At 42.0% G+C, this 17,007-nt stretch overlaps 1 protein-coding gene across 6 annotated transcripts in view; it reads right to left on the bottom strand.

Moving 5' to 3' along the window:
* The window catches only part of MAP2K5 (mitogen-activated protein kinase kinase 5), a 261,289-nt gene extending 245,839 nt beyond the window's left edge, over nucleotides 1–15,450 (bottom strand). The window contains exons 1-2 of one of the 6 annotated variants that reach the window (XM_043470889.1): nucleotides 14,693–15,450; nucleotides 8,025–8,073 (exon numbers count right to left, since the gene is read on the bottom strand). In XM_043470889.1, coding sequence (XP_043326824.1) covers nucleotides 8,025–8,073; nucleotides 14,693–14,794 — 151 coding nt within the window. In that variant the 5' untranslated portion in view covers nucleotides 14,795–15,450. The remainder of the gene's footprint in view (nucleotides 1–8,024; nucleotides 8,074–14,692) is intronic. The other 5 variants (XM_043470888.1, XM_043470885.1, XM_043470884.1 and 2 more) reach the window with 5 other exon arrangements.
* Between the last annotated feature and the right edge of the window lie 1,557 nt (nucleotides 15,451–17,007).

Here is a 17,007-nt window from a genome sequence, read left to right as displayed (position 1 = left end):
ATGGCTAAGTAATATTCCACTTTGGGCTTCCCTGGTTGCTCAGTGGTAAACAATCTGCCTGCCAATGCAAGAGAAGTGAGTTTGATCCGAGGGTCAGGAAGAATCCCCTGGAGAAGGAAAGGGCAACCCACTCCAGTATTCTTGCCTGGGAAATCCAGAATAGAGGAGTCTGGCAGGCTATAGTCCATTGGGTTGCGAAAGAGTTGGACACAACTGAGTGACTCAAAAAAGACAACAAATATTCCATTGTATATAACTTACATGTTAATTTTTAGACTCAGTGTATGTCTAATGTGAATTACAATTTTTCATTAACCTACCCACTTTTACTTACAGGCAAACAGTTAGCTTTTAGATACGATACAGTGTAAGAAAATAATGCTTCATTTTCCCCAGAAATTCATAAAACATCTGAAAAGGATTCTATTCAATGAAGAGTGAGTATAAAATGGTCACAGTTAAAGAAAAACAAAATAAAGATTTATCCTAAAGTCATATTTTCCAAACCAAAACTCAGACACATGGCTTAACCAGTGTGAAGATACCGATATGAGGGCTATAGATCGGAATATATGACGTCCGAGTATCCCAGAAAAGTGGTACCTTATGGTATTTATAGGTATAAGTCAGCATTTGTCTACATAGACTTAAAATGCGTCTATCAAGTCAACAGTAAGATTTTTACTGTCCAGCAACACCAGCCCAACCATAATTTTATACTAGTAACTTGTTTAGAGAAAATCCAGGGAGAGGAACACATGTAACTAATATGCACAGGAAACTCATTAGCGGGCACAATTGACTTTTCTCACCTCATGTGTTGGTGTACTCATTAATCTGTTAACGAAAATGTGAAAATCAGCAGGGATCTTTGGACCTATATAAATGTCAAGCTCCTATAGCATACATAGCCCCACACATGCAAACATACAAGATGTTTGATGGTTATGGAATTTAGCTTCATCTCAGAAGTGTTCTCATCCCTGGGGAAAGACAAATTATTCAATAACCAGCATGGAATCAACTATCTGTCTTCTTGAAAAACAAAGTTGGATCACCGCCTGACTCCTCCTTGGACCAAAATAAACTGGAGATGGTACAAAAATTTTTTAAAAAATCCTCTGCCTTTGTAATAAAATACATGTTGTTTTATTAAAGAAAAAGAATCCACATGAATACACATACAAACATACATATTTACATACATACCTAAAAGTGTGTATTTAACCCCATTAAAGTAGAAAGAAAAAAGAATCTGAATTAATGTTTCTCCAATATCTTGGAATGTGGAAGACCTTTCGAAATATGACATAAATCCAAAGGTCACAAAATATAACAAACCAGACCATGCAAAAATTTTAAACTTCTCCATGGGAAAAAAAAAGAGAGAGAGAAAAAAGACCAAAACAAGCTGAAATGAAAGCAATAAACTAACAAAAATATAACATCTAAGACAAAGGACCGATTTTCTTAATATTGGAAAGCGCTTCAGTCAACTAGAAAAACACAAATAACCTAAATAGAAAAATGGGCAAAGGTGATAAATAGTTCACAGAAATTAAATACAAATGATCAAAATATAAATGAAAATATGCTCAAGCTCACTTATAATTGAAGAAATACAAAATAAAATTATAATATAATAATCTTTTTCACATATCAAATTGACATCAACTAAAAAGTTGACTTGGTGAGGATAGAGAGAAATGGGCATTCTTGAACACTGCTGGTGGGAGTGCAAATTGGCTCCACCTTCTAAAGAACATCATGGAAATAGCTATTAAAACATACAATATGGTACTCTTTGTTTCAGTAGTTCCAAATCCATTTCTACATTGTGGAAAGTCATAAGAGACAATGTTGTTGTTGACTGCAGCATTTTTTTTTCTAATGCTACTAAAAAAACTGATAACGTCTTAAACTTAAAACTGGTCCACCAACAGGTTAAATAAATTAAGTCATAGCCATAAAAGTATCCAAAAGAATGAAGTTGATTTGTATATACTTACATTAGAAACAGACCCAATATATACTATTAAGTAATGGCAGGGGCAACTAGCTGCAATATTGTATATATTGTATATGAGGAAATATCTGGATGGATACAGAAGAAACTGTTAACTAGGGAATTGGGGATGTGGACTTTTCGCTTTATTTTGATACTGACTGAAATTTTTTTAAGATCATCTTCTTAACTTAAAAAAACAAAAAACTAGACACTATATACTGAAAAGTAGTACTCTCACCTAAAAGTGGTAAAAAGAAAAAGAGGTTTGAGGCCATGAGTCCAAAGGTAAGTCTGGCATGAATGGGACTCCTTCCCCTAAGTCACCCCTAAATCCCCTTGGAAACACTATCCCCAGGAATAGAAACCAGAAAGAATATAGCCACTTACAGACCCTCTGCCCTCTCAGGACAAGTGTGGGAATTTGATTTTGGATCCTGAATTGTCCACCACCAACCAGTTATATCCCATGGCTGAATAACTGCACAAATAATCCAAAAAAAAAAAAAAAAGCAAATTTTTTTACTTAACTTTAGGTTACATGCATTTTACAATTCTCTTTTGAACATGGACATATATAACATTCCACCTTATTTAACAAGGGTGTTTCTGCAAAGTACAAAGTATACTTGTTCTCTCAGTATGCACACGGCATTAGTTCCGGAACCACATCCCTCCCGCTCCACCACGAACAGGATACCAAAATCCGTGGACCATCAAGTCTCTTATATAAAATGGTGTCACACAATTGGCAGATGCGGAACCTGTGGATATACAGGGCCCACTGTACTAAGAAGAGAGCCAGAGTGAAATCAAACGTGGCCCCTGTCACCAAGCCATCAAAATCCAGGGGGTATGGGACACAGGCACACAGCCAACTGGAGGGCAGGCCCGAGAGGTCACCTGCTCCAGGGAAGTGCCCAGAGAGATGCTCCACACCTGTGGGGCTGGGGGTTCCACCAGCAAGATGGCACTTCTCAGAACTGAACTTCCAGTAAGAGAACCTTAACCCCTCTCCTCTTTCCACTTACTCTTTTTCTCTACATTTACGTAGAACCAGTAAATTTGACACTGTCCTTTCTCTCGTCACTTAATTGTATCACTAAATATAATACCACCTCTTCTGTATAGGTTACTGTTGGGTATACCTTGCAGGACTTCCCTGGTGGCTCAGTTGGTAAAGAATCCACCTGCAGTGTAGGAGACCTACGTTTGATCCCTGTGTCAGGAAGATCCCCTGGAGAAGGAACTGGCAACCCATTCCAGTATTCTTGCCTGGGAAATACCATGGACAAAGGAGCCTGACAGGCCACAGCCCATGGGATCCCAAAGAGTTGGACATGACTTAGTAACTAAACCACCGCACTTAGCAGCCTTAACTATATTACCATAAATATCTTAAAGTTTTATTTATTCAAGATTTGTTCCATCATACTATAAACTACTGAAAGAGCTCAAATATTTCAGCAAATTAGCATATAAACTACATCCTTCCAAATATCAATATTTTTTGCACATAGATTTCATTCATTAGTATGGATCTTTGGTACAGAAAATAAGGTCACCCTATAACACTCACAAAAGAAGCCCGCGTAGGATTTTAAGTCTATAATGGAAAGTCCACAACAATCTGAACACAATAAAACAAAGAACTATCATTACTTTATCTCTCTGTACTTTTGTTCTTATTCTTGCCACCTAAAACTGGTCCAGAAGCTGATGGGTATAGAGCCACTGCCCTTGTTGTTGGGGGTAAAAAGTAAAGATCTCTAAGAAGTTAAACCTAGAAGTTTAAACATTTCTTCCGTTAGTGTTAAGTATACTTTTCAGTGTTAAATATATTACCATAAATATTTCTTTGATCAAAGTTTCACTTATTCAAGAGTTGTTCCATCACACCCATAAACCACATCTAACACCCTTCACAGGCTTTCAACGTACTTGGTTACAAAGGCTGCAAGTTGCATGCTCAAACAGAACTGTATTTGCATATGGACTCTACCACTTCCTAGCTGATCACTTTCAACAAGCTCTTTATGTCTCTGAGTTTCAGTTTCCTCACAAGTGTAATTTTCCTACCTTACACAATTATTGCAAAGATTAGCAACAATCGGGGTACCTCATTTAGAACACTGTCTGGCACACAGCAGCCCATCAGCTAGTTCAGTTCAATTCAGTCCCTCAGTTGTGTCTGACTCTTTGCGACCCCATGGACTGCAGCACTCCAGGCCTCCCTGTCCATCACCAACTCCCGAAGTTTACCCAAACTCATGTCCATTGAGTCGGTGATGCCATCCAACCATCTCATTCTCTGTCGTCCCCTTCTCCTCCCACCTTCAATCTTTCCCAGCATCAGGGTCTTTCCCAATGAGTCAGTTCTTCACATCAGGTGGCCAAAGTACTGGAATTTCAGCTTCAACATCAGCCCTTCCAATGAATACCCAGGACTGATCTCCTTTAGGATGTACCGGTTGGATCTCCTTGCAGTCCAAGGACTCGCAAGAGTCTTCTCCAACATCACAGGGCAAAAGCATCAATTCTTTGGTGCTCAGCTTTCTTTATAGTCCAACTCTCATATCCATACATGACTACTGGAAAAACCATAGCCTTGACTAGAGGGAACTTTGTCGGCAAAGTAATATCTCTGCTTTTTAATATGCTGTCTAGGTTGATCATAATTTTCCTTCCAAGGAGTAAGCATCTTAATTTCAAGGCTGAATTCACCATCAGCAGTGATTCTGGAGCCCCAAAAATAAAGTCTGCCACTATTTCCACTGTTTCCCCATCTGTTTGCCATGAAGTGATGGGACTGGATGCCATGATCTTAGTTTTCTAAATGTTGAACTTTAAGTCAACGTTTTCACTCTCCTCTTTCACTTTCATCAAGAGGCTCTTTAGTTCTTCACTTTCTGCCATAAGGGTGGTGTCATTTGCACATCTGGAGCAGACAATGGCAACCCACTCCAGAATTCTTGCCTGGAAAATCCCATGGACAGAGGAGCCTGGTAGGCTGCAGTCCATGGGATCACTGAGTCAGACACGACTGAGTGGTTTCACTTTCACTTTTCACTTTCATGCACTGGAGAAGGAAATGGCAACCCACTCCAGTGTTCTTGCCTGGAGAATCCCAGGGACGGGGGAGCCTGGTGGGCTGCCGTCTATGGGGTCACACAGAGTCGGACACGACTGAAGTGACTTAGCAGCAGCAGCAGCATCTGCACGTCTGAGGTTATTGCTATTTCTCCCAGCAATCTTGATTCCAGCTTGTGCTTCATCCAGCCCAATGTTCCTCATGATGTCCTCTGCATATAAGTTAAATAAGCAGGGTGACAATATACAGCCTTGATGTACTCCTTTTCCTATTTGGAACCAGTCTGTTGTTCCACGTCCAGTTTTAACTGTTGCTTCCTGACCTGCATCAATAAATGATACCTAAAATAATCAGCATTACTACTATGAACCCTGACCCTGAAAGCCAGAAAGGCATAGGTACATCAAGCCACTTGGAGGGATACAGAAAGGGAGAAGTAGAAAAAGCAAGGTAAGATTCTTTTTTGCTTTACCTAAAAACAATCAGAATGCACAACATCAAGAATTATGACAACTCTTAGAACAAGTCTCAACAGTGGCTGAGAATATACACATGAGAAATTCCACTTTATCACTTACTAGCTGTGAGACTTAAACAAGTTACTTAGAGGAGATGTCCTCAAGTAGCACAGAGCAAATAACAGTCCTTCAAAGTACTTCATGGGGATCTTGTGAAAGTTAAATTAAATGAGATAACCCATGGAACACTCTTTTTTTTTTTCATTTATTTTTATTAGTTGGAGGCTAATTACTTTACAATATTGTAGTGGTTTTTGCCATACATTGACATGAATCAGCCATGGATTTACATGACTTCCCCATTCTGATCCCCCCTCCCCCCTCCCTCCCCATCCGATCCCTCTGGGTCTTCCCAGTGCACCAGCCCTGAGCACTTGTCTCATGCATCCAAACTGGGCTGGTGATCTGTTTCACACTTGATAGTATACTTGTTTCAATGCTATTCTCTCAGAACATCCCACCCTCGCCTTCTCCCACAGAGTTCAAAAGTCTGTTCTGTACATCTGTGTCTCTTTTTCTGTTTTGCATATAGGGTTATCGTTACCATCTTTTTAAATTCCATATATATGCGTTAGTATACTGTATTGGTCTTTATCTTTCTGGCTTACTTCACTCTGTATAATGGGCTCCAGTTTCATCCATCTCATTAGAGCTGATTCAAATGAATTCTTTTTAATGGCTGAGTAATATTCATGGAACACTCTTAACACAGCATCTGGCAACAGTTAAGTACCCCAAATGTTAACTACCAGACTATCCATGAAATCCTTGGCATCCCCAAGAAGTTACCTCAAGGTGTCTGAAGAGCCTGTAACACTAACATGTATTTCAGATATACATACTATTTTTCAGTAGTATATGGAGTTCAGTGTGGTTAATACAACACTCTTCTTTATTAATTAAGAGTTCTACTCCAGTAGCTTTTAAAACCATGTAGTGACTGTTGAAAAACATTCAACAGAGATATAGCAATAGCAATAGAGAGACAGAGATAAAGCAGGAAGTGTGTTCATTCAGTCAATTCTTCCCTCACGACAGCCCCAAGTCTGCTTTCCAGGAGAAACCGCTGGAAAGCACTGTGGAAGGCACCCCTTCAGATCTTTGTCTCAGTATGTACATGAAGTTGGGAGGTGGAAGTAGGGAATAAACATGGGATCATACTATATTTAATCAAAATGGGATCATACCATACATATTTTGTTTATTAATAGTATATCCCAAATATATTTCCATGTCAATGTTCAAAATTCTCATTCTTTTTAGCCGCCACTTAATGCTTCAGACCATAGTTAATTAATTAACTAATTGTAGGCATTTAGCTTACCTCTAAATTTCTTGCTTTTAAAAATAATTCCAGGGAATTCCCTGTGGCCTAGTGGTTAGGGTTTGATGCTTTCACTGCTGTGGCCCAGGTTCAATCCCTGGTCAGGGAACTGAGATCTCACAAGCCTTACAGAGAAGCCAAAATTAAAGAAAAAAAAAAACAAATTCCACGATGTACGCTTTGTTTGAAGAGCATTCAACACATGTGTATGTATTTCTGTTGGACGGTTTCCTAAAAGTGGATCTGTCCAGTCAAAGGTTTTGAACATTCTATATTTTGGTAAGTATTGTCAAATTGTCTCCAAGAGAACATAAATAAAAGAAAGGATCTTGTACTCTCTGTCATTAACCATCTACTTAAAAAACAAGAACAAAAAGATACAATCATGTGGAGAAACTGTACATTTTTCCACAAAGAAAAGCAGACCACCACATCATCAATAAAAGATGAGGCCAGTTACAAACCTTTCTTTATCCTTCCCAACACCAGAGGCCCTGGGCTACTGACTAAACTCTCATCCTACTCGGCCCTTCACATCCCCCCGCTAATGTCAAAACCAGTTTTCTAGTACACCTTGCCCTCACCCTAGGCCCCAAGCAAACTGGTTTCGGGGGGTGGGGTGGGGAATGACTCAAGACCTGAAGTGTTGCTGTCCCCATCCAAAAGCCTTGCCAAGCCCCACTAAAGCAGAATTATTCCCGCAGCATTCACTTAATCGCTCTACTCTGTTGCTTTAAGGGAGCAAAGGATTAAAATCTTTTCATCAATAATCACTGGCCTACAGGTAGTTTACACGTTTCATTTTGTCCTACAATATTATTACAGTGAGGAGCAAGAGCAGATAAAGGTCATGTTGGTAATTAAAGCTATATTATAGAAATATGTACACCCAAGATATGATTAAATAAGAAAATATTACTTGGCTCAGTATCATCATTAAACTTGCATTAATTTATAAATATTTAAATGTACCATATGATGATCATAAATAATCTGTTTTTGTCAGTTTCTAAAGTAACGCAACCCATAAACCCTTTGAAAAATTACTGCAGAGAGAAATAGTCAAAGTATATAACCCAGACTTACATTCAAATGCTGTGGTTGTTGCTTCAGGCAGAACCTGGCCTATCACATCCTAAAGAAAGAAAGAATAAAGAAACACAATTAGCCATCTTCTTTACTGCTAACATGTGGCAAATCCTAGAGGAAATACGAGAACCTGGAAAAGATTTTTGAAATGTTGGCATAAACTATAAAAACATTAGCACATAATCACATTTAGCCCAGCAATCTAAGTCCAGAGTTTAAATCTCTATTCTAGAGTTTAAATCTTTTCTAGGGGAGGGGATCATTAAAAAGTCCTTTCTACTCTGCATGAATAATGTAACTTTTTACCCTGGATTCAATAGCATAGACAAGTACACTGTTGCACATTTACAAAAAAAAAAAATAGGTTTCTTCTAGGGGAAGCTATAGAAGGAATGTACTGTTAGTAGAAAAAGAGGTTTCAGGAGTCAGACTGGCCTGGATCTGAATCTCAGCTCTGCCTAAACAAGCTGTGTGACTGGGAACAAATCACTCATCCTCTCTGAGCCTGAATTTGATTATCCTCCAATATGGGTTTATGATGCTTACGGTACTTGTGTTCACGCTCAGTCACTAAGTCGTGTCCTTCTCTTTGCAACCCCATGAACTACAGCCCCATCAGGCTCTTCTGTCCACGGGATTTTCTAGGCAAGAACACTGGAGGGGGTTGCCGTCTCTTCCTCCAGGGGATCTACCTGACCCACAGATAGAACCAATGTCTCCTGCGCCTCCCGCACTGGCAGGCAGATTCTTTACCACTGAACCACTCGGGAAGCCCAGTGCTCACGGAGGTAATGTAAGAAGTATTAAATAATGTAATAAACATGAACTAACCTAATATACCATAGATCTTCAACAAATGTAGTTCTTGATATGTAACTAACAATGCCACGCCTTGCACTCGTAACGGGAAGAGTTCAAAAAACGAGTTTCCATGATGATGATGTCAATCTATAATACTACATTTAATACACAGAATTATCAACCTCAACTCTGTGCAACTGAGAAACATATTTAATGACATCAAAACAGAGTTAATCGAGCCTACAAAAGAAGTGCATATAACTTGGTATCAGTGTTTAAATGAACCTGTAAAGTTGAAAACACTTGAAAAATAGTCTACAGAGACAGTTTATTTAAAGGGGTACAGAACACCTTCGAGAAACAGCTCTGGGAAAAGTGACCCTCCATGATGTCCAGTCCAACCCAAATGGTCTACACGCTCCATCGCTCTCGGGGAGCTCTGCCACAACATCCCTCCTGGGATGCCACAGCTGGTACCAGGCGCCGGCTGACAAAGCTGCTGGCAGCATTTCTCAGCAGGGCACCCACAGCCCTTCCAAGCAGGGCACTTAGCGGTGTGGTGGCTGCAACTTCCTTCTAAAGGCAGTGCTTTAGAAGCTTTTGCTGCAGTGGAAATTTGCATAATAGCCTCGCCTCCACTGTGTGTGTACATGTGTTTTAAGTAAATCTGTGCATATAAAATTGATCAGAAGGAACCATCATAGGCAGCCCTCACTCATTACAGCCAAAAGAGATTTTTTTTTCCTTTAGTCTTAGCAAATGAAACAACTCTTTGAGGAAGTATCTGTGAAAGATGTTAATATTGAAAAAAAAATTCTTTCTAGATATTTGTAGGTAGAAAGTATCTCCTGACAGGTAAATGAAAACTGCTGACTTCATATGGAACACACAGGCAACCGGTGCAAATCCTGAGAGTGTGGAGGAGAGCCCAACTGCGAGGCTTGGACCTTGGCTCTGCTGTTCAGGCCCCGAGTGACTGGATCGCTCTGGGCCTCCATTTCCTTCTGTGCAAGATGAGATCATAACTGTACCTACCTTGTAGGACTAATATGTTAATATTTACAAAGTGCTTACAACAGTGTCTAGCACGTGGTAAGTGCAGTATTAGCGTCTGTTAAATAAATAAAACAGTCACTGGTGACTGGAACGTTACAAATCTTAGCTCATAACAAAACCCTAAATTTCAGCACCTAACAATTCATGGAGGATGATCTCTGGTTCACTTAACCCTGCTATGCATTTACCGAGGACTAGCCAGTATTGGTTTAAAAAGGGGGAGAGAAGGGCGAACACCCTCCACCTTCCCAACTCTCCAAGTCTAGGTTATGACTGCTTACTTTCAGATAACCAATCTCGAGGTGTGAACCCTACAGAATTAGCAAACTAACTTAGGATCCTTCCTACTTATGAAGAGCAGATCCCCATAAAATATTAATTTCTAACAACTATTTGAATACACTGCTGGGCAGCAATGGCCTCCTTAGCCCATCAACATAAATAAGGAGCCACACAAACTTTACATCTAACATGGAGAAACAGAGAAAGAAAAAGCAAGAATCATGAGAGAATCATGAGAGTCACATGAACATAACCAGCCACTTGTTCTGTTAAGGCAAATAAAGTGGAGCTATTGTGATTACAAAGCTGTAAAAAGTTGGAAAATAAAACACAATCTACACAATCTCCTGGTCTTTTCTAAGCAGGCACATCCAACTTTATGCATATTTCCCAGTTGTATTTTAAATGATTAATTTCAAAATGACCCTATTTTACTCTCAACATTTTACCCGACCTAAAGAAGGTTTCAAAAGAGCACATGGGTTTACACAACTGGATGGCGATCGTTTCTTGATCCTTTTCTTCTCCTTCCCTTCAGTCAAACAAATGGCAAACCAAAAATATAAGGGAGCATCCACAACATGCCAGGAGCACAAAGATAACAAAAGTGTAGGTAACAGAAGAATATGACGTACTCCTTGATGTCAGGAAGATTATAATCTGTCATAAAAATAGAGACAAACTTAAAAGACTAACAATTCAGAACACTCAACATTTCCCCGACGGCCCAGCTGGTGAAGAATCTGCCCACAGTGCAGGCGATGCGGGTTCAATCTCTGGGTCAGGAAAAAGCCCCTGGAGAAGGAGATGGCAACCCACTTCACTCTTGCCTGGGAAATCCCATGGACAGAGGAGCTCAGCAGCAGACTACAGTCCACAGGGTCGCAAAGAGTAGGGTACGACTGAGCAACCAAGCACGCACAGCATGATAAAAGGGCCAAACAAAAGACATCAACTAGCAAATAGCAGTGGTTAAGTCAGAAGGCAGGAAAAATCACAGACTCAGTTAAGACAGACACTTCACAGATAAGAGGAAATGTGGGCTGGAACTTGGGAGAGAGGATTCAGAGGACAGGTGGAACGTTCTCTACTACCACTCACTAATCCACACCTCCTACACAATTTTCCCCAAATTGGGGAATGTGTTGCCTAAACGAGGTGAAACACAGAAAGCTGAAAAACAGATAACCCAAATGCCTCTGCCCCAGAGGACCAGCTGGGCCTCCTTCACATGGCAGCCAGTCCCTAACTCCTTCAGACGAAGGACACAGCCACCAGAGAGGCCCCGTGACTTGCCCAGGGAGTCCCAGCCATTTGGGAGAGCTATGAGCAGCACCCTCAACTACTGACTCCGAGTCCAAAACACCCTCAGCTCCAGCTGACTCAGTGACTACAAACTGCTTCTGGCTTTGTGTCTGGTTCTGCCACAAGCCAGCCGTATGGCTTTATCATTTTCCTCATCTGGGTTTCATGAGTGCTCATTTGAAAAATGACGTGAGGACAGTTACATGAGACGAAGGGGAACAGTGCAGGTTTCATTTGGCTTAAAATTTTAAGGTTCCCAGCCAAAAATGCTGGTGTGACTATTGGTTTCTTGCTGAAGGTGAACCTGGAAAAGAGAGCTCAGAGGTCCTGCAAGATTTGAGCTCACAGTTCAAATAACTTGATTTGCCCCCACTGTCACAAGTGGCCTTCCCAACATAATACGCTCCACCTGAGCTTATCTGAGTAAGCACGTGTAAAGGCACCTTGCACTCTGAGCTCTCAATCATGGAACTGTTTGTGCAAGGTTTACTTTTAGGCCAGTCATCCTTGAGCCAATGTACAACTAAGAGATGCCCAGGCCCAATCGCTTCTGTTGCTGTAACAAAAACACTTAGAACTTAGTAAGCTCTAGGTTGTTGTAAGGCCTTTACAGGTATTGACTGCCCTAGAACTCAGAACTCTATGAGGTTGGCACTACTTTTATCCCCCAACCCTATTTTTTCTTTTTTACCAAAGAAGAAACTGAGATACAGAAAACACTTGCTCAAGTGAGTACAGTAAGGTTTGCAATTTAAACCCAGTCAGCCTGGCTCAAGAGTCTGTTTCAAACACTGTACCATTCCACTCGGGCTCATTCTACTGTTGGCTCAGTGGTAAAGAATCCGCCTGCCAATAAGGGAGAAATGTGGGTTAAATCCCTGGGTCAGGATGATCCCTTGCAGAAGGATAGGCCAACCCACTCCAGTATTCTTGCCTGGGAAATCATACGGACAGAGGAGCCTGGTGGGCTACAGTTCATTGATTTGCAAAGAGTCGGACACCACTGAGTAACTAAACAACAACAACCATTCTACTTAAAAGAATACCTTCTGTTGTCTCAAATGAGTAAAGTCAAAGAAATCTCATGTCTTTCTCATCAAAAATACAATCTCAGTTAATCTTTACAAGTCTTTGAGGCAGGTATCATTACTCCTAATTTACAAGCAAGAAAATTTAGGCTCGGAGAACAGTGACTTGCCTGCTGCTGCTGCTGCTAAGTCGCTTCAGTTGTGTCCGACTCTGTGCGACCCCATAGACAGCAGCCCACCAGGCTCCCCCGTCCCTGGGATTCTCCAGGCAAGAACACTGGAGTGGGTTGCCATTTCCTTCTCCAATGCAGGAGAGTGAAAAGTGAAAGTGAAGTCGCTCAGTCGTGTCCGACTCTTAGCGACCCCATGGAGTGCAGCCCACCAGGCTCCTCTGTCCATGGGATGTTCCAGGCAAGAGTACTGGAGTGGGGTGCCATTGCCTTCTCCAGTGACTTGCCTAGTTACAATTAAATCCAAAGTTCTTGATTCAAAACTTAGTGTGCTATCCACAAAACCATAATGGTGTGGTTTGAACTTTGAAGCTCCCTCATAAACAAATCTTTCAGGGGCCCAGGTAGCACCAGAAACAGAGATGTCTGTCTCCTCTAGAATTTTATCATCTAGTGGACGGGACCAACAAAATTAGCACAAATCCCATGTACTTTGCCAGAACAAAGTTGTGGGCACACAGAGGAGGGGCATGTGACCAAAACCAACGCAGAGAAGTGAAGCTCGACTCTGAAGGACAGGTAGGAACAGGCTAGATAAAGAAAGAGGCCAAGTGGACATGGCCTGGGCACCTTGGAGAACTCAAGGTTAATTCTATATATCTGGAGGACAGGATGCTCATGTGGGTGTAGTGAGAGATGAAGCTGGTGCCAGGCAGGCATGAGCCAATCAAGAACGATCCAGAGGACCATGCCAAGGAGCTTGGGCCTTACCATGAAGGAAGAGGTCAAGAAGCAACAGTCAGAACTGGACATGGAATAACAGACAGGTTCCAAATTGGGAAAGGAGTACATCAAAGCTGTATATTGTCACCCTGCTAATTTAACTTATATGCAAAGCACATCATATGAAATGCTAGGCTGGATGAAGCACAAGCTAGAATCAAGATTGCCAGGAGAAATACACAGATGACACCACCCTTATGGCAGAAAGCAAAGAGCACTAAAGAGCCTCTTGATGAAAGTGAAAGAGGAGAGTGAAAAAGCTGGCTTAAAACTAAACATTCAAAAAACGAAGATCATGGCATCCGGTCCCATCACTTCATGGCAATTAGATGAGAAAACAATAGAAACAGTGACAGACTTTATTTTTCTGGGCTCCAAAATCACTGCAGATGGTGATTGCAGCCATGAAATTAAAAGACGCTTGCTCCTTGGAAGGAAAGCTATGACCAACCCAGACAGAATATTAAAAAGCAGAGACATTACTTTGCCTACAAAGGTCCATCTAGTCAAAGCTATGGTTTTTCCAGTAGTCATGTATGAATGTTAAGAGTTGGACTATAAAGAAAGCTGAGTGCCAAGTCTAACATTCCATTTTATTTGAAATACATTTTGAATATTTATTATGAAAGTAAGGCTTCACTGAGTCTTAAAAGTACATTTTAACATCTGTGAAATAACACCTCTATTGTAACATCTCTGAAATTGGGTTTTGTACAATGCATGGCATGTCATAGTTTAATGAGCTGCATTTTTCTTCGTTTTACTTCTCTTTGTCTCTTTAGATAAAACACTATCTTAAAACTTAGGACACTTTAGGTTTGCTAAAACGTGATTGGTTAGACTTGTCTACTTTCTCTTTTTCACTAGTTACCAAGTTTAGAGAACTCAGTAGAAAGGCCTGGAATCCGGCCAGGAACATTCCACAAAACTCTCTTCTAGATTCAGCTTTTTGTAACTCAGTTGGTTGCTTCTGTGTAAAAAATTTTATCCCAGTCCAGGCTGAGTTCCTTGAGGGCAGGGGTCCAGTCTGATTCATCTCTACTTCCCCAGGGACCTCAACACTTGACAGATTTCAGCCCATGCAATTAATCAATGCTTGTGGAAGCAATAAAACTGCCCCCACATGGAGGCCAGCAATGGCCACTAGCTCAGGCCACCAGGGTAAGATTCGGCGATCACAGTGCTGACTGCCCCACAAATGCCGGCCCCCACTCCCTATGACACTGTGATGAGCACTCACCAGCACATCCCTGAAGAGGAGCTGCGGCCCCGAGTGCACCGTCCAGTCCACCGCTCCACTGTTGGGAATCTTTATGCGAATCACCAGCACTTGGTTCTCCATGGCATGGAAGGGCCAAGGACCAGCCACGCATTACAGGTGAAAGGGGCTCACATCCTGGTAGGGGCCCCCCGCCCTCCTGGTTAGACGAGGGGGGCGCCAAGAGGACCGAGGGTCAGAGCACGCAGGGGCAGGAGGAGTGAAGAGAGGAGGTGGTCCGGAAGCAGCCCGCAGGCTGGGAGCCAGGCCCAGGCCCAGGGGGCTGAGGGACGTCTCCTGATGAGCGTGGACGGGGTAAGGGGCAGAAGCCAGGAGGAACTAGCGGAGGTCAGAAGGTTCTGGAGTTGGAGAAGATGGCAAACGGGATCGTGAAGCTCTCTGCCGTCTGTGTGGGTGTGAGGGGACGGCAAAGAGAGGACCCCGTTTTAGGGAGATACAGGTGCAGGTGTCCACTCCTCTTTAAGAGGAGCGGAGGGTCCCCGACTTGGGGGGACTCGGTTCGGGGCTGTTAGGGAGGAGTCCCAGGGCCGCCGGACCAAAAGAAAGTCGAGCGGACCGTCCCCCTGCCCCACCTCAGCCAAAGTGCGCGGGGCGCGCGACTCAGCTACGGCCATCCGAGGCCAACATCTTGGCGGCGGCGGCGGCGGCGGCAGCGGCAGGAGGGGGAAGACGGCGGCAGGAGGGGGAAGGCAGCGGCGAGGGCACCGTTACTCCGGAACCAAAACGCGCAGCGCCGGAACCCCGGGAGCCGGAGAGCGGACCCGCCTCCCGCGACGCCATGTTGGAAGAGGGCAGCTCCCGGCCGGCCCCGCCCCCGCGCGTCGCGGGGCGGGACCAGAGGAGCAAGTGCTTGGTGCTGGGGCTGGAGTGAGGATATCAAGTGGAATGCTCTGTTGGCTAGACCCGAGAGGTCGCGAAGTGACCATCCACGGAGACGGCCCTTTCCTTTCCCGATCCTCATTAAAGTCGTCAAGGTAAAAGCACCTAACAAAAGAAGGAGGAAAGTGAATTAGGGCAGGGGTCCGCCAAAAGCCGATTGATGACTTCAAATGCGTACTGTTTGTCTGTACAGAAGGCTAGAAAAATAGAACTGCAGCTCTCGTTAATTCCTGCTTTATCAGCCCGTGTACTTAAATATTCGCGGAGTTTGTGCATCAAATGATCAAGAACAAGGTTTCCTTCTTCCAAGATACAGATCTAGAGATCATCTGTCTCCCAAATGAGTAATATGACTGTGTATTTTTCAGTGAGGTTCTTTACCCCACGGTTGCCCTAAAATAGCAAACAGCCCCCTACTGAAAAGCAACAGGAAAGAAATTCAGTGAAGAGGTTAAACTGCCTAGGGACATTTGGAATTGTGGCATCCTTTTCCTATTAAACCGTTGCAAAAAATATCCTAGACAGCCCATAAATTTTCACCTAGACAGCAATGTTTACACAATCGGTGATGTCACAGGTAGTAGCAATAACCCTTGATTATTTTTAAATGCCTTGTTAACCTCAGATTTTTAAATGCACAATTTTGTTGATCTATGACGCCTATATGGAAATTCGTTTACAAATTGTTTCGTCCTTTATCTCTAAGAAAAATCTACATATCGCTTTACATTGGGGGACTGAAATTTGTATAAATTCGGGCGAGCAGTGTTATTTCCCTCTAACAGTCAGTTGATGAATGCAACCAAAAAAAAAAAAAATCATTTAAATATTTGTCGGTCTTGATATAATACGAATTTTTCTGCACATTTTCTCTACCTACGTTCCTTTTATATTTAATTTGAAAGTCCATTGTAGGAGATAAATTATCTCTTTTCAGTTATTGTAAATTAATAGCTTAGGTAGAAATTCATTTAGTCAGATCCTCCAGATAGTCAAAGAATTGCCCCTTTCCACCTGCACATCAGTCTGTGAAAAATAAATCGTTTGTTCAAGGTCCCCATACACTTTTTATTGAAAGTTCATTTCCTATTATTTGAAAAAATAGACCACAAAACCAGAGATTTTCTATGAACTCATAATTTGTTAAAATGGCTTTTTTATTCATAGTACTATGGGGAAAACCAACTCAATTTGTACTTTCAATTCTTTTGGATATATACCCACAAGTAGAATTGCTGGATCATATTCTATTTTTAATTTTTTTGTGCAGCTGCCATATTCCACAATGGCTGCACTATTTTACATTCCCACCAGTAGCCCAAGGGTTGTAATTTCTTCATATCTTCACCAACACTTGTTATTTTCTGTATTTTTGTTAGAAGCCATGTTCCCATGCG

This window comes from Cervus canadensis, chromosome 6, assembly GCF_019320065.1.
Source record: "Cervus canadensis isolate Bull #8, Minnesota chromosome 6, ASM1932006v1, whole genome shotgun sequence".
Classification (NCBI taxonomy): Eukaryota; Metazoa; Chordata; class Mammalia; order Artiodactyla; family Cervidae; genus Cervus; species Cervus canadensis.
Note: the sequence above shows the minus strand (reverse complement) of the source record. Positions and strands in the feature narration are given on the sequence as shown.